Raw genomic sequence first — 17,766 nt, forward strand, 5'->3', positions numbered from 1 at the left:
TGAAAGTGAGATGAAAAGAATTTTTCAGTCTCAAAGTAGCTCCGCTCCCCATTGCTTATACAAAAAGAGAGAAAATACTTTACAATGGGAACATCATCTTCATCGAGTGAGCAACGCTGATACCATCGGCCATGGTTCCAGTTAACACTGGATGCAGGAAGGAACATAGCACCACTTGGGTAACGTTTCTGTCCCAAACGCTAACGGTAATCATGAGGAAGGAGTGAAGCCCACATCTAAGAACTCCCTGTAACTTTCAAGAACCCACCCCTAAGAGTTTTGGTTTGGGTCATCCTAAAATGTCAAGGTCATGAAGCTCAAGGCAAGGCTGTGCATTGTTCTAGATTGAGAGAGACAAGAGGTAAGACAACCAGGTACAACTTTTGATCCAATAGGATTGGATTTTTTTTTACTATAAAAGGATTATTTTTTTTGGACAGAGGAACAGTATGTCTCAAACGCTTTTAAAGACTTGTGCCCGGATAGGGGGCACCTCCTTTGGGTGCTGCTTTTCATGCTTCTGCCTATGCTTCATTTTTGCCACCTCCAGACGCCAGGCCCTGTCTGGGAAGGGGCATAGAGTAGGCTCTGACTTTGACTGTATTTGGGGTACAACTGAAGCCCACACCTCACCTAGGCTCAAAGAAACTGTCACATTTGGTCGTGGAGCCCTTTGCAGAGACCAAGGGACAACAAAAAGCCACCTCTGTAGGGGTGTCCTGGGGGTCTTGAGGGAAGTGTTTACTATTTAGGGCTGAGGTAAAGACCTGATCCCCAAGATGTAACTCTGGTGAAAAGGCCTCTCTCTGCAAAGGGAACATCTCCTTTGACACGTTTCACCTACTTGCATAGTGTGCTCTGCGGAGTGGTGCTGGAGACCCCTGAGGGCACAGCTGACCCACCCACCCTCACCCACAGTTTAGAATGTTGGGGACACAGAGGGCTGGTGAGCCAGAGATGGTACTAGGGAGGATGATGGGTAACTGAGTGGTTAGGAGGAATGTGCAAGGAATATTTCGATGTCCTCTTGTTTTCTGCTGAGGTAAGGAGTTAACTTTGGGTTAGGTCTGTGAGTGGCTGACATCATTCAAGGTGTGAGATGCTACCCCTTCAGGATGGGCTGGGCCAGCAGGTCTCTTGAGCAGTGGGGTGGTTCTGGGGCCAAGTCCTGGCTCTGTCCCTTTCTCGCCTCCAGACATGGGCAGAGCGCCCCCTTGGGCTGAGGGGCTGCATGTGACAGGCAAGGAGATGCTGAAGCAGCTCTGGGCCTGGAGGGGGCTCCAGGGTCCAGGAGAGAGACAGGGACCAGGACCTCTTTGCTGCCCTGGGCCAGCCTGCCGGAGGCAGGGCTTCACAGGGAGTGCCCTGCCCCGAAGGCAGGGCAAAGGGCTCTGTCCTCTTGCCCCACCCCACTGACAAGAGTCCCAGTCACCAGGCTACCTCCGTCTGGAGTCCTTGAGGGTAAGTGTCCTTCTGAACCCACCCTGTCCCCTCTCCTGTGATTCAGGTGACATGTCTTTTCCTCCTTAGCGGTCCAAACACCTTGCCCACCCTGCTGACCCTTAGGCCAGGTAGGGGCCACACCTGTCACCCCCTCAGCATGACCCGAGGCCCCTGGGGAACAGGTGCAGTACACCTAGAGCCCTTTCCCCTCTTGGCATCTGGGCGGAGCTAGGGAGCGTCAGGAGTGGGGCACTTCATTCAGGCTAGGCCCACATCACTGCTCCCTTCTCTGTCACCCTCAACAGAAGCCCACGTGGCTGAAGCGCTGGGGGACACCCAGACACAGCCCTCGCTGGACCAAGTCCTGCAGGAGCGGGATGAAGCCATTGCCAAGTGAGGGGCAGGGGCTGGGGGCCTGTCCTGTTAGAGGAGCAGAGGGGCAGGTGGGCATTTCCGGAAGAAGAGCCAGAGGCTGCACAGGGCCCAAGGCTCAGGCTGCCCTCCCCACCGCCCGCAGGAAGCGAGCGGTGGAGGCCGAGTTGGACACGTGCCGAGCCAAGCTGCGCGCCGTGGAGGCCGAGCTGCTGGAGGTTGTGGAGGAGAAACTGAGGCTGAGGCAGGAGGTGGAAGCCTGGAAGGTAGAGCAGGAGTGCCGGTCAGGCCTGGGAGGCGTGGGGGGAGGGTCCTGGCTCGGCACCTGAACCTGCTCTCCTGCCCACAGGAGGACATGCAGCAGCTGGTGAGGCAGCGGGTCGAGAGTCAGCTGCAGAGAGAGTCCAGGGGCTCTCTGGGAGCCCGTGCAGACCCTGGCGCCGCCAGGACCCCCAAGGCCCGATCCCCCCTGGGTTGGTGGGGGCGTTGGTGATAACAGAGCTCACTCTGGGGCCTAGGGAGCAGCATCTTTATTCATTAAAGCTTGAGGCCTGACCACCTGTGTACCCTTGTGCCCTCTCAGTGCCCGCCTGAGTTCCTCTGTGCAGAAATGTGGAGAGTATGCGGGGCCCTGACGCCTGAGGGTCCGTGCCATCTCTTGCCAGTGATGCAGGGCTTTTAGGCCAGGAAGCCTCGGATGGCAGCCACAAAGTCCTGTGGGCGGTCGGCGTGGATCCAGTGGCCAGCGTTTGGCACGGTCTGCATCTGGGCCCGAGGGAAGAGCCGCCGAATCTCTGGGTGGTGGCTGGGGCTGTCACCGCAGGCCACCGAGGAGATAGAAGGGGAAAGACAAGGAGAAAAAGAGAAGTGGAGGCAGAGCAGGGAGAGGGGTGGTGGGGAGAGATGGGGGAGCCGCATGAGCCAGCAGACTCCCATCTATGCCCAAGCCTCCCCCCTGCAGGCAGGATACCAGGTAGGAGGTGGGGTGAGTAAAGCATGCCCCTCCCCCCACCAGCATGGCTTACGGCACGTATTGGGAATTGCCACCAAGGAGGAAGAGGGTTGGCCCGGGGTAAGAGTCCTGTCGAGGTGGGAAGGCCAAGATCTCCTCCACATGCTGAGCCATGGCATCCAAGTTCACCCTCCATGTGAAGCACCCATCCACCTCCACCAGGTTGGTGAGCAGAAACTGCCGCACAGCTAAGTCCTGTGGGGGTCCAGCAGTTGGTGGCGCTGGAGGGGGTGTCCCTGTGATGCCTGGGGTCATGACTCTTTCCTTGACAGGTCCCAGCCCTCTGTACCACCTGGGGGTGTTGGGTGCATCACCTGGACAACAGAGCTGAGCTGCTCATCGGCCAGTTTGCGGGCACGGGAGCGGGGCACTTCATCTGGGATGTCTATGGCCCTCATGGCGGCCACATAGGACGGGAAGTCTGAGACAGACGTGGTCTCCACTGGGCTGATGTCCACAGCAATCAGGCGTTCCACCAAGTCCGGCTGTGGGAGGGAACCAGACTGGGGACCAGCCTCAGAGTAGGCACAGAGGGTCTCAGACAGTTTCTGAACTTCACCTTGGCCATCCACGGCTCACGGGAGTCTGCCTGCCTGCTAGGCACTCAGGAACTATGCAGGGTGGGAGGAGATCCCAGACAGGGCAGCTCACCCTCTGTAGTGCCAGCAGCATGGCTGTCTTGCCTCCCATGCTGTGGCCAATGAGGACGCAGGGTACCAGGTCCAGCTGGGGCAGGAGGTCCTGCAGGTCCTGGCTCATGGCCTCATAGCTCATATCTGGGCTGTGGGGGCTGTCCCCATGGTTCCGCGCATCCACTGTTAGCACCTGGAGAGCAGGGTAAGAGGGGTGCACAGCTGGCATCTATCTTTGGGGCCTAGATGTCAAAGGCATTTTAAGCCACAGGGTGTGGAGCCTGGGGACAGAGAGTGACCAGGGGGAAGGGATGGTGAGACAGGGCCCAGTTTCTGGGCACGGGAGGTCCAGGTGAGAAACCTGGGGTTACTCTGTTACAGAAAAGAAAGCTCAAGAGGTGTGACAGCCTCTCTGAAGGTCTGGCCTGGCTGTCCGAAGAGGTCAGGAGTTCCCTGTCCTCGCTGGTGAACAAGCAGGGACCGCTCCCTTTGTGGAGACGGTATTGGCATTTAAGCACTGCACTCCAGAGCCTAGCTCGGTGTGGAGCCAGAGACGTAGATCTGTAACGTGACTGTTGAACGAAGGTCTGGACAGATGGAAGGATGAAGGAATGAATGTGGATAGGCAACTTGTTTCATTTCTACTCCAAGGTTACGCTGCCTGCTTGGAACTCTGCCACTCTTTGGCGGCCCCCAGGAGTGAAGGCGGAAAGGCTGGCTCCACCCCTCCAGGCCCCGCCCCCTTCTGGGTCCCGCCCCGCCCGATGCTCACCTTACGGCCTGTCTGCTGGGCCAGGGCTTTAGCGATAGAGTTAAAGTTGTTTTTGCAGCCGAAAAGCCCATGCAGAAAGACGAGGGCCGGGCGGTGCGCCTCCCCATCCAGAAGCGTGTAGGAAAGCGGCAGCGGCCTGGAGGGAAGGGGCAGGGATGGAAGGAGGAGGGTCTGAGTCGAGCACGGAAGGAGTGTAGGGTACAGCCTGTGATGGGGCGGGGCCCAAAGAAGGAGGCAGGCGGGAGAGGGAGGAGCAGAAAACGGCCTCCCACTGGGCGCCCTTGACTGACCTCGGTTCTGCTCTGCCACCGCCACCGCCGCTGCTGGTTGCTGCAGGCACCCTTGAGAAATTGAGACCGGAGGGGCCGCGTCCCCCATGGAGGAGCCTCCAGGCCAGTGCCCAGCGGAGCATAGCCGGGTGCCACGTTACCCGGCGCGCACCTCGCGCTACACGTCCCGCCCAACGCCCAGCCTGCCTCTGCGCTGAGCCCCGCCCAATTCCGCCCGGAGCTCCGCCCACAGCCCCGGCTTCTGTCTATCCCCGCCCCCCGCTTAATTCCCGCCTTCGGCCACGTTTTTTTACGTAATCCTAGGGAGCCGTCTTTCCCTCAGAGCTTCTCTTGTAGTACCATTACGTAATCCCCGCTGGTATTAGGCTGGCACCCGCGACCCGAGTCCGCTCAAAGTTCTGGCCCCGCCCACCTCGGAGCTCCGCCTAGCCCCTGGCAGCGCAGAATGTGGGCCTGAGTCTGGGCGGGCTGCCTGGGAAACTGGTTCCCAATGTTTTGACTTCTCAGTTCTGGGCGGCCGCGGGGCAGGTCCTTGGCAAGCGGAGGAAGCGCTGCCTTGGCCCGCGCCTGGCCCCGCACCTGTCTTGCTCCTTTGCCCCCACGCGCCTCCTTGGAAGGGTTCCATACTTTCTGTGCCGCAGGCGCGGGCGAGAGGCGCCAGAGTGGCTCTCGTCTTCCGGGCGCCAGTACGGAGGCGCCGTGCTCTGCAGCCGAAAGCCCCTCTTTCCCATCCTGAAGCTGTTGCCTGTAGAGAGAACTAAGAGTCCAGATACTATATTCCAAATTCCCCTCTACAGATAGGGAAACTAAGGTGCAGAGAGGGCCGGGTGACTTGCCCAAGAAGCAGAACTAGAGTCACACAGCTCTGGTCTGGGGTGGTCTCATGTTCCTGATGCAACTCACGGTAGGAGGCCAGGCTGAAACCTGGGCCAGAGGTTTGTAGGGGGGAGCGCCGGCTGGACTGAATTGAGCTCAGCCTGCCGCCACGCACCATTTACCAGCCGAGAAATCCCCACCCCCAAAACTCAGCACATTCTGCCCCGGAAATCGTCTTCCCTGTATCTTCAACCGCTGCCATCTCTCTGGTCTGGGGTAGTGGTGGCCGTGGTGGCATTGTCTCATGTCTTAGCTGGCTTCCCTGCAGGGCATCCCTTCCTACAGCCGGCTTAATCGTAGTATCTCTACTCAAAAACCTTCAGGGACTCCGCATCCCTAAAGTTGAGAGCTGAAACGTCATCGTAGTATTCCAAGCCCCGCCCCCAATCTGATCCTACCTTTACACCCATATTTCCCGTTCTCTGACTGCCCAGCTGGGCTCCCCAGGTATGGACCACAAAGGCACACTTTCTTTGCATCTTTCCCCCCACCACTCCCCCTGCTGGGATGCTGTGCTGTCTTCCAGATACCCAGCTGTCCCGGTCTTGTAAGGTCCAGTTTCACTGCCGTCTCCTCCTCAAGCCTTCCCAGATTCCTCCACTTGACACCAATCTCTTCCACTCCACGTTCTCAAAGCGTCTCTCGGAGTCTTATGTAGTATTACAGAATTGGCCTTGACTGTGTCCACCGCAGGCTGGGGGCCTGAACTTGGAGGTTTTACCCATCTGGTACAGATGAGTCATTTTACTGAATAATCACAGAGAAGGTTAGGGCATTAGCTGAGGCTTTGGTGAAGTTCAGCTGGGGACCAAGTGTTCCCTCCAGGAGGTGATGCCTGGGCCAACTAGGGTTACATTTGCTCCTCTCACACCTCCTTTGGGTTGGCCTGATAGAGTTGAGGACCAGCAGGATATGTCCGAACTTCAAAGCTCCATCTCATTGCCTAAGAAAATGGCCTGCACCTTGAGTCACCTGGGGACTTGACAGGTTTTGTTCTAATTTGAGGAGGGCTTTGAGATCACTAGGAGCTCTGGTGGCATAGTGCCTAAGGCATTTGACTGCCTACCAGAAGGTTGGCGGTTCAAACCCACCAAAAGCTCCTCGGAAGGAAAATTGGGCAATCTACTTCTGTAGAGATACTGCCTTGGAAACCCAAGGAGGGGTCACTATGAGTCGAATCGACTCTACAGCAATGAGTTTTTGAGTTTGAGGTCACTAGGGACTGTAAATACACCAGGTGGTGTGATCACTGGTTGCCAGGATAGTCATTAGGGGAGTCATGAGAACATCTGAGCCCTGCATGCAGGCTGGTCCAGGATGTGGGAGGGGTTCTTGGATGAGACAACCAAGCAGGTGTATTTCTAGCATTGGCAGACGAAGGTGAAGGGAGTTGGCACAGTCGTAGGGACTCAGACAGGTAGAATTTCTTTTCCTTTTTAATTTTTATTGTGATTTGGGTGAAAGTTTATCGAGCAAATTCATTTTCCACACAGCAGCTCATACCCTTTGTCTCATGACATTGACTGCAATTTCCCACAATGCAACAGCTCCCCTCCCACTTCCTCCCCATAGTTACCCTGTGTCCTTCCCTCCATGCACTTCTGCCCCCTCCCAGCTGTCTCCCTGTGCATACACAGCCCTTCTACTCTATGATGAGATCTATGATGGATCTCTCCAAGGAGTGTATCTACCTAATGTAAATGTTCAGCTCCTATGCCTGTCTTTTGTTTGCCTAGAAGCCACAGGAGTGGGTTCAATTCCAGACCAGTAGGGCAGCTAGGCACTCAGGGGTTCCACCAGGCTCTATCAGACCTGAAAACCTGGTCCCTTTTCAGACAGGTAGTATTTCAAAGGTGGTGCAAAGAGTTCCCCCTCCCCTCATGTTTTGCTGGGTAACCAAGCCTGGCCCACCACCCTTGGCCATCGGCTGAGGAGCCAGGAGCCCTGGGTCTGGGGGCAGAAGCAGCCCAGAGACATTTGGACCCCAGCCATGTCATGTGGCCAGGGAGGGCCCGGCAAGCAGAAAAACCAGTCTGCTTGGGGTTTCTACTTGAGCACTCCAGAGGAGGGTGGCAGGGGAGGGGTTGCTACCTGGGAAGGCCTAGTGATGGTAGTTTGGGGAGGGCCACCTAGGGGCTGCCCACTCCTCCCTTAGCTTGTTAGGAATGGGCTAGTGTACTTGTTAGCTGTTGAGGGGCTCCCTCTTGGGGGGGTCAAACCATTGGACGGAGGCCTGTGGATCCCCTGACTTGCTGAGGTGGGGGTGGGAGTAGTCCTGGAGTGCAGAATAAGGGATGGCCCCACCTCCATGAGGAGGTCACCTACCCTCCTGTATCATTTTCCCGGCAGCCACCACCTTCCTGTGAAGCAGGACCTGTCACCCTGATTTTACTGGTGAGGAAATCAGGATATGAATTAAGCTGCTCCAAATCCCTCAGCCCCTGCAGGGCCCAGACTGGATTCCTTCACAGCAGGGACACTCCTGGTGCAGAGCCCCTGTTTGTCATCACAGCCCTTCAGGCCGGGGACAGAGGGCCCAGGGGGCCTGTGGCAGCAAGGACACCACGCCCTGGTGGCGGCAGGCGGCATTGAATGGGTTAAGGCAGGGAGGCAGCGGGTGTCCCATAACTGCACCTGGCCCAGTATCGGTCACGTGGCCTGGGGTTTCACCTGCCCCGCTGAGCAGGGACAATCAGGCTGCTTGTTCCAAGGCCCTGAGGCTGGTCGCCATGGTGACAGGAGTGTGCCTGGGAAGGTCACGGGGCAAATTCCTGTCGCTGGGAGGGTGGGATGGGGTGTCAGCAGTGCAGGGGGCCTGGTGGAGCGCCCCGGAAGATCCCTCAAGGTTTCCCGTGAGGCTGTCCCCAGGAGGCCCTGCGTGACTCCCCGCTTGGCCTCCTCCCATTCTGCCCTGCTTCTCTAGGTTTTGAACCTGAGTTTATTAAGCGGCTTCCATTGCCAAGACTTTAATATACGTTACCCACTTAATCCGCGCAGCAACCTTTCCCACATGGGAATGGTAATCCCCTGGGCCAGTCAGCCACATACCCCTCCCCCCACGACTCACGCAGGTCCTTGAGAACGTTTGCTCCTTCCTCCCTTCATCCAACAATCATTCAACAATCAACAGACACTGTTGAGCCTATCATATGGGCCAGGCACCTTTCTGGACACAGCTGTGAATAAAGCAACAAGTAAATTAACTAACCACATCACAATGGGTCATGTGGAGTATTTACTGCCTTCAGAGCTGGTTAGGGGAGCCCCGGGGACCATCAATAGGAGGCAAGGACTGCACATGATCAGCCCACGTCTCTGGGGGACCTCTCTGCCACCCCCCCAACTGGCACCTCCTCCCCTCCAAGCCTTCCTCTACCCACAGATCCAGCCCTAGTCTCATCCACTTCTCTGCTCCATGTGCTGCAGTAGCCAGGATTGCCAGCTGTGTTCTGCCTCCAGACCCAATTGCTTGGCACTGTGCCCAGTGATTCCTAAAGTGGGCAGGTGAAGACCCCTTCCCTTTGGCAGTGGCTGGAAGGATGGTGGCAGAATTCTCCTCTCCCCTTTAGAAGCCCCAGTCTGGTCTCCTCTGCCTGACTTTGGAGCCTTTGCTTATTGAAGGCCTACTGTTTGCCTGCCACCACTTGTCTTGTCAGTTTGTCCTACTGTGGTGGCTTGCATATTGCTTTGAGGCTGGAAGCCATGCCACTGATATCTCAAATACCAGCAGGGTCACCCGTGGTGGACAGGTTTCAGCAGAACTTACAGACTAAGACAGACTGGGAAGAAGGACAAGGCCATCCACTTCTCAAAGAATTGGCCAGTGAAAACCTTATGAATAGCAGTGAAACACTGGCTGACGTATTACTGGAAAACTTTATGAACAGCAGTGAAACACTGTCTGATGTTGTCAAGGGCTCAGTTCCCGGAGAAGGATATTGTGTTAGATTGGGTTCTCTAGAGAAACAAAACCAGTAAAGCTTATATAGAGAGAGAATGGGATATTTATCTTAGAAAAATGGCTCACACACTTATAGAAGCTGGCAAGTCCAAAGTTCTTGGATCAAACGTCAAGCTGGAGCCTTTTCCCGACTCACGCAGCTACAGGGGCTGAAGAGCTCAAGGTTGGCAGGCAGTAGACTGGCTGTTGACTCCAACAAATGACGAATCCAAGATCTCCAGGCCGAATGGTGGATTGTTCACTCATGGATGGTTGTAGACAGCACAACTGAATCCCGATCCACAGAAGAGTGTCTCTTTTCCCAGGATGTCCATAAATATACTGGAAGCAGGCCACATCCCTAGGGAAACTCCCTTTCAATGGATTGACTGCTCAAAACATATACATGTGATCCCATCATTGGAACAACCCACATCACAACTGCTTAAACCACACAGAATTGTGGTCCAGCCAGGTTGACACACAGCTCGAGCTATCACAGCTGGTAGCTCCAGCTATCACAGATACCATGTTTGGTAGAGGACCGGAGGAAAAGGGGAAGGCCCTTAATGGAATGGATGGACACAGTAATTGCAATGGTGGACTCAAGCACAGCAAGGATTGTGAGGATGGCGCAGGACCCGGTGTTTCATTCTGTTGTATGTAGAGTTGCTATGAGTCAGAGCTAACTCAAAGGCACCTAACAATAACAACGACTATGTGCTAGGCACTGGGGATGCAAAGGGTGAGCCCAGGCCAGTGCACAGAACATTCAGCCTGGAGGGGTAGGTACTGAGTAAGTACACAAAGGAAAGTAGCTCTCTGAGAACAGAGAACTGAGACTAACTTGGTCCTGAGATCAGGGAGGGCGACCTTGGAGAGGTGATGTTTGAATGGAGATCTGAAGGGTGAGTAGGAGTTAGCCAGGTGCAGGGGTCCTGGGTGGGGGAGGATGTTCCAGAGGCGAGGACACTGTGTGTGACCCCCAGCCACCGATCTCCTAAGGCAGAATCTTAGGCATTATTCTTTTATTAAGAATTTTTTATTGTGATTTGGGTGAAAGTTTACAGAGCAAATTCATTTTCCATACAGCAGTTCATACACATGTTGTCTCATGACATTGACTGTAATTCCCCACAATGTAACAGCTCTCTTCCCACTTCCTCCCCATAGTTACCTCTTCCCTGTGTCCTTCTCTCCCGTGCACTTCCACCCCCTGAGCTATCTCCCTGTGCAAACACTGCCCTCTGTTCTTCCATGATTGATTGTTCTAAGGTGTGTCTACTGGATGTGAATGTTCACCCTATATAACTGTCTATTGTTTGGCTGGAAACCGTGGAAGTGAGTTCAGTTCCAGAGTGAAGGGTAACTAGGGTCTCGTGGGTATCACCAGGTTCCATCAGACCAGCAAACTTGGGTTTTTTTAATTTTTTTTTTATGATTTTGAGTTTTGTTCCATATTGTTCTCCCACTTTATCCAGGATCTTCTGCACTGATCCCTTTCCGAGTGGTTGACAGTGGTAGCTGGGTACTATCTAGTTCTTCTGGTCTCATGGTCATACAGGCTGAGGATCGCATGGTCAACTAGTTCCTTAGACTACTTGTTTCCATGTGTCTTTGGTTTTCTTCATTCTTCTTTGCTCTGGATGAGGAGAGACCCATTGTTGCATCTAGATGGCCGCTTGCAAACTTTTAAGACTCCAGTTGCTACTCACCAAAGTGTTGTTGTTGTTGTTATGTGCCATCAAGTCAGACCCAACTCATAGCGACCCCTCCTTGGGTTTCCCAGGCAGTATCACTACGGAAGTAGATTGCCCCATCTTCCTTCTGAGGAGTGGCTGGTGGGTTTGAACCACTAGCCTTCTGGATAGCAGTCAAATGCCTTAGGCACTATGCTACCAGAACTCCTACTCATCAAAGTAGGATGTAGAAAAATGTTTTTGTGTGGTATGTTATGCCAATTGAGCTTGATGTACCCTGTGACCATGGTCTCGAGCCCACAGGTCCAACTACTCGCTCCTTCAGAGTGGTTGGCTGTGGCTAAGAAGTTATCATAACTTTTCCCCTTGCTCCACTATATTTATGGACATTCTTACAGCACATACAAATGCGTATATAGAAATATCATCTGCCAACTTTATATATAAACCAAAACCAAACTCACTGCCATCAAGTCAATCCCAACTCATAGCAACCCCCTTTGGGTTTCTGAGGCGGTAAATCTTTACAGAAGTAGATTGCCCAGTCTTCCTTCCACGGAGTGCCTGGTGAGTTTGAACCACCAACCTTCTGCTTAGGAGTCAAATGTCTTAGGCACTACATCAGCAGACCTCCTTAACCTTATATATGGGCATGGGTGTATTCCCTTTTGCCTAGACATACCTGATCATTCAGCCAGTGTATCTATAGATAATGTTTCTTATCACTGATAACACAGTATTGTATATGCAAAAGGGTTTATCTTCATTGTCTGTACCTCATGGGCACCTTTCTGTGTCTTCCTTTTCCTTAGTGTTACTGTGTTGGTCACTTGCTTTTGGTGGACTGCCTTCGCCTTCACCAAATCAGTCTTAGGAGTCGTTATTGACACTTTACCCCTCTCTCCATCCAAATCCTCACCTGTTTGTGTGCTCTTTGAAGTCGATTCTGACTGTTAGTGGCCCTGTAGCAGCCTTATAGACACAGGAGAACTGCCCATAGGAGTTGCTAGGCTGCAGTCTTTATAGGAGCAGACCACCAGTCTTTTCTCCTGCAGAGTGTCTGGTGGGTTCAAACCACCAACCTTACAGCTAGTAGTGAAGTGCTTAACCATTGTGCCACCAGGGATCCTTATTCCTCACCTCATTCTGTTGATTTTTGTCACCCAAATAGCTCTGCCAGCCCCACCCTAGTCCCAGTTACCTCCCAGCCTCTGTCTTCTTTCACCTGCAGTAGTGCCTTCTCACTGGACTTGTCCATATTGTCCACTCTAGTTAATTCCCCACATGGCAATCAGCATGATATATATATATATATATATATATATATATTTTAAGTATAATGTTATTCCTTTTCTTTTCTTTTCTTTTATACCGCCTTGGAAACCCAAGGAGGGGTCACTATGTCACTATGAGTCGGGTCTGACTCAAGGCAGTGGGTTTACTTTTTATTTATTTATTTATTTATTTTATTGTGATTTGGGTGAAAATTTACAGAGCAAATTCACTTTCCATATATACTTTGTCTCATGACATTGACCACAATTTCCCACAATGCAACAGCTCCCCTCCCACTTCCTCCCCATAGTTACTTCTTCCCTGTGTCCATCCCTCCATGCCCTCCTGCCCCCTGAGCTGTCTCCCTGTGCATAAGCAGCCCTTCTTTCTCCCATGATTGTTCTCTCCAAGGAGTATATCTACCTCAGGTAAATGTTCAACTCATATGCCTGTCTTTTATTTGGCTGGGAGCCACAGATGTGGATTCATTTCTAGACCTGACGGGCAGCTAGGGGCCATAGTCTCAGGGGTTCCACCAGGCTCTATCGGACCAGCAAACCTGGTCTCCGTCCCCTGTTTTTTAAAAAGTAGAATGTTATTTCTATATTAACTTTATTCCTCCCTAAATTTTCCGGTCTTTCTGTGCTCTGGGTTCTGTGTCCACTGACCCTGGGTCGGGTATGGCAGGCCCAGGAATAAAAAAACCTGATTTTTGCATCTGTGTTTCAAAGGCTGAAGTCCTTCAGGGAAGAGCTTGCCTCAGCAGAGACAAGTGTCATGGCCAGGAATTGGGGGAGGGGTTGTGTGTCACTTGCTTCCTGGTAGGATCCCCAAGAAGAATGGCTTGTGGGCCTAGGTTGGCAGGACCATAGGCAACCTTACAAAACATTTCTGTGCATCAAGCCCAGAGTAGATACAGTGCAGATCTGCAGGACCAAAGGCGCCACTGAGACAGGACAGGGACCATTGAGACAGGAGGTTGTCTGAGAACTGCCTGCGGCCCAAATCCCCACCCCTAGTCCTCTTCCTTCCTCATCCCTACAGCAAATCTGTCCCTGCTTACTACTCTGGAATTATGGCAGTTTCACCAGGAATGAAGTGAAACTGGTTTCCAACTGCTACTTTGGAAGGATGTTGCTTAAAGAATGAAAAATAAGACAGATTATAGAAAATAACATAATTGCATGTTGAAGTTTGTGGACTAACATTCATAAATGCCACAATGCCATATACACTGGTCCACAGCTGACTTTTTTTTAAATTCAACAATCTAATAATTCACTCAACAAATATGTTTACTGAGCAGCTACTAATGCCTAGTATGATATTTACAGCTGGGGATATAGCAGTGACATAACCCTGTACTTCAAGGAGGTAGTCCCTGTGTGGTACAAGCAGGTAAGCACCTGGTTATGAACTGAAAGGTTGGTGGTTCAAACTCACCCAGAGTTACCTTGGCAGAAAGACCTGCCATCTGCTTCTGAAAGGATTTACCCATAAGAATCCTATGGAGCAGTTCCAATCCACAATACATGGGGTCACCATGAGTTAGAATTGACTTGATGGCAACTGGCTTGGTTTTAGTTTTGGTGCTTCCAGGAACTTACACTCCAGTGAGGGGAGACAGGCCATAAACAAACAAATCAATATGGAAGTCCAAATTGTGAGAACTTCAGTGAGCAGAGTGCTGTGTTCAATAATAACGGGGGCGGTGATATTAGGTAGGGTGGTAAGGAAAGGTCTCCGGTAGATGAAACTTGAAGGATACGAAGGAAACAGTCCTATGAACAGCAGGATGGAAAGTGTTCTAGGCAGAGAGAGTAGTATGTGCAAAGGTCCTGAGATGGGAAGATGTTGGTGTGTTAGGACAGAGAGGAAGACAGTGGTAGATGGGGCAGAGAAGGCAAGAAAAGAGGGGCACCTATGAGGTGGGAGAAGTGGGCTGTCGTTGTTCCAAGTGCATATTTTTAAAGAACTGTCTGGCTGCTGGGGATAGAGGGTAGGGAATAAACCAAAAACCAAACCCACCACCATCGAGTGGATTCCAACTCATAGCGACCCCCTTTGGGTTTCCAAGGCAGTAAATCTTCCAAGGAGTGGCTGGTGGGTTTGAATCACCAGCCTTCCGGTTAGCAGTCAAATGCCTTAGGTACTACGCCATCAAAGGGTAGGGAATAGAGGGAAGGAAAGCGAATTGAACAGGAAGAAGAGGGGAGGAAGGAAAATTAGCTAGGACTTTGTTACAGTGGTTCAGGTGAGACAGGACAGGAGGTGACGGGGGCGCGGCCACGGAAACAGAAGTTGATAGATTTGAGATATCTTTTGGAGTTTGGTCAAGATTTGCCTGCATAGGCGAGGAAGGGGATGGTGATGAGAGAGAGGGAGAAATCAAGGCCAGGTCTTGGGTGCCTGGACTGTACACCTGAGTGGGTAGGTGTGCTATTCACTGAGATGGGGAAGCTGGAGCCAAACATTGTCCCCCTTTTATGTGGTGCTAGTGGTGGGGAGACTCTAAAGTTTCACTTGGGCCATGTTAAATTTGAGATGTCCGTGAGCTACTGTAATACTTAAACCATTGCTGAGTGTTTAACATGTACCAGGACTGTTCTAAGTGCTTTATGTCCCTTAACTCATCTCTTCCTCATATTGACTGTGAGAAGGCATATGTATTATTTATGGTCCCCTCTTTACAGGTGAGGAGCTCTGCTGGCCTAGTGGGTAATGCATTTGGCTGCTAACCAGAAGGCCAGCAGTTCAAACCCACCAGCTGCTCTGAGGGAGGGAAAATGAGGCAAAAGACTTCTGTGAAGATTTACAGCCTTGGAAACCCAGTGGGGGTCGTTATGAGTCAGAATCAACTCAATGGGAGTGGGTTTGGTTCTTTGTAGATGGGAGAGTTGAACCTCAGAGAGGTTAATTAATTCCCCCAAATCACACAGTATGGAAGCTGCAGAGCCACAATCCAGTCCCAATGACCGAGATCTAGAGGGCACGCTGTTAACACTGCTCCCCCCACCACTGACCACTACCTGCCGCTACCTCTGTGGCATCCAGGGAGGCAGCTGGATGCATGAGTGTGGGGCTCAGAGCAGAGGTCCATGGAAATGGGTGAACTGACCAGAGGGGAGGAGCTCTGGTGGCGCAGTGCCTGAGGCATTTGACTGCTAGCCAGAAGACTGGGAGTTCAAACCCACCAGCCACTCCTTGAAAGGAAGGCTGGGCAATCTACTTCCGTAGAGATACCACCTCGGAAACCCAAGGAGGGGTCGCTATGAGTCAGATCCGACTCATTGGCAGTGAGTTTTTTTTTTTTTTTTTTTTTTTTTAAAACCAGAGGAGACAATGCATTAGAGGAAGAGGGCCCAAGGCTGAGGACACTTGGAGACAAGTAGAGGAGGACTCAGGCAGGGAGATGGAGCTGTAAGTGGTCATTATGGGAGGACGAAGGCAGGTGAGGGCAGTGTTACAAAGGCCAGGAGACGAGAGGGTTCTGAGGAGGAAGAAGCAGTGAGCTATGTCAACAGCTGCGGAGACAGTGAATACAATCCAGATATAGATGTGACCATTGGCCAGGGCAACCAGGAGGCCACTGGTGACTTTGTCAAGAGCAGCTTCCATGGAATGGTGGGGGTGGGGTGGGAGTAGGGGCAGGCAGGAGTGGCCGGTTGGCATGTGGGCAGTGAGGAGTGGAAATCAGGGTGACATAACTCTTGAGAAGATGAACAGAGAAATGCGGTGGCATCTACTTGGCGATGAGAAGCCAAGGAAACATCTTTTTGTAAAAGATGGATGATATATAAACATATTTCTGTGTTCATGTGAAGGAGCAGAGAGGTGGAGCTTCTTGATAAGGTAAGAGAAAGGGCATTTCTGAGGGAATTTTTCTACATCAGCATAAAAGATCTATCTCCCTTCCTGCCACCCGCCCCCGCTTTTTATTTTTTTTAACATTTTTGTTATAAAAAAATTTAAAACATATATGAAGGGAAATAAAATAGTGTAATTAACCCCCATGTGTCAATGATTATCAACTCCCAGCCAATCTTGTTTCATCTATGCCCTCCTCATCTTCCCCCACCCCCCACATTATTTTAAAGTAAATCTCGGGCATCTGGCCATTTTTAGAAGATTTTGGTATGTTTCTCTAAAAGGTAAGGCCTCCTCCCTTTTTAAAAACATAAACCACAATATTATTTACACACCTAAGAGGTATTCCCTAATATTTCTTAATATTATCAATTATTCTGTGTTCATATTTCCAATAGTCTCATCAATGCCATAAACTTCATTTTAATGGCTTGAATTAAGATACAATTAAGGTCTGCTGCTGTGATTGGTTGATACGTCTTTGAAGCCTCCCTATATCTATCTTCTTTCCTTGAAAGTTTTTTTTGTTATTGAAGATCCCAGCTGTTTGTCCTGTAGAGGTCTCCACATTCGGAATTTTTGCTGATTGCATTCCCTGTATATTGTATCTCCTGTATATTGATGTATCGATGAGATTTGGGTTTGATTTTTTGCCCCCTCCATAGTCTACTTCAAGGGAGATGTTGTACTTGATTCTTTTTTATGAATCAGTTCTATCTCATAGCAACTTTATATGTTGTTGTTGTGTGCTGTTGAGTCAGCCCCAACTCATAGCCACCCCTCCTTGGGTTTCTGAGGCAGTATCACTACGGAAGTAGATTGCCCAACCTTCCTTCTGAGGAGTGGCTGGTGGGTTTGAACCGCCAGTCTTCTGGTTAGCAGTCAAATGCCTTAGGCCCTAAGCCACCAGAGCTCCTCTTAAGTAACAAGGACACTTGAATCACTGGGGAAATTCCAAGGTTTTAGAGGTTATCTCTCAGGATAACCTATTTATTTTCAAGACTGAGTTCACAGACCTGTCCATAAAGCCTTTCCACACAGTAACAGCCCTTTGTGACCTCTGAACTCTTTTAGAAGCAACATGCTGTTCCTTAATTGCATAATGGGCACATCTATTTCTTCTCCAAGTTGCACCATGTGCCAATCTTCTCTCCTGTCCTGACTATCAGCTCAGTGCTGGACACTGCGCTAGCTAGACATCAAACAATAACAACCACAAGAAACAGGTGCCGTCTGGTCGATTCTGACTCACGGTGAGCCTCTTTGTCACAGAGCAGAGCTGTGCTCCACAGGGTTTCCTTTTCTTCTTTTTTTATTTTTAATTGTGATTTGGGTGAAAATTGACAGAGCAAATTCGCTTTCCATACAGCAGTTCACATACACTTTGTCTCTTGACATTAACCACAATTCACCACAATGCAGCAGCTCCCCTCCCACTTCCTCTTGATAGTTACTGCTTCCCTGTGTCCATTCCTCCATGCTCTCCTGCCCCCTGAGCTGGCTCCCTGTGCATAAACAGCCCTTCTTTCTCCCTTGATTGTTCTCTCCAAGGAGTGTATCTACCTCACGTAAATGTTCAACTCCTAT

The 17,766-nt window shown here is 51.4% G+C and overlaps 1 protein-coding gene across 1 annotated transcript; it reads right to left on the minus strand.

Moving 5' to 3' along the window:
• Positions 1 to 2,493: 2,493 nt before the first annotated feature.
• On the minus strand, positions 2,494 to 4,643 carry ABHD11 (abhydrolase domain containing 11). The gene is made up of 6 exons (XM_007940404.1): positions 4,522 to 4,643; positions 4,232 to 4,367; positions 3,479 to 3,652; positions 3,142 to 3,312; positions 2,841 to 3,022; positions 2,494 to 2,626 (listed from the first exon to the last, which is right to left on the minus strand). Exons 1-6 carry the CDS (start codon positions 4,641 to 4,643, stop codon positions 2,494 to 2,496), a joined length of 918 nt encoding a protein of 305 aa, XP_007938595.1.
• Positions 4,644 to 17,766: the final 13,123 nt, after the last annotated feature.

This window comes from Orycteropus afer, unplaced genomic scaffold, assembly GCF_000298275.1.
Source record: "Orycteropus afer afer isolate SDZICR_OR568_19922 unplaced genomic scaffold, OryAfe1.0 scaffold00006, whole genome shotgun sequence".
Taxonomy (NCBI): domain Eukaryota; kingdom Metazoa; phylum Chordata; class Mammalia; order Tubulidentata; family Orycteropodidae; genus Orycteropus; species Orycteropus afer.

Coding starts and splice junctions, on each gene's coding strand:
- ABHD11 (XM_007940404.1), bottom strand. CDS start 4,643: ATGCTCCGCTGGGCACTGGCCTGGAGGCTCCTCCATGGGGGACGCGGC. Junction 3,023..3,141: donor AGCTCAGCTCTGTTGTCCAG/GTGATGCACCCA, acceptor GGACCCCCACAG/GACTTAGCTGTGCGGCAGTT. Junction 2,627..2,840: donor GGCAATTCCCAATACGTGCC/GTAAGCCATGCT, acceptor CTGCGGTGACAG/CCCCAGCCACCACCCAGAGA.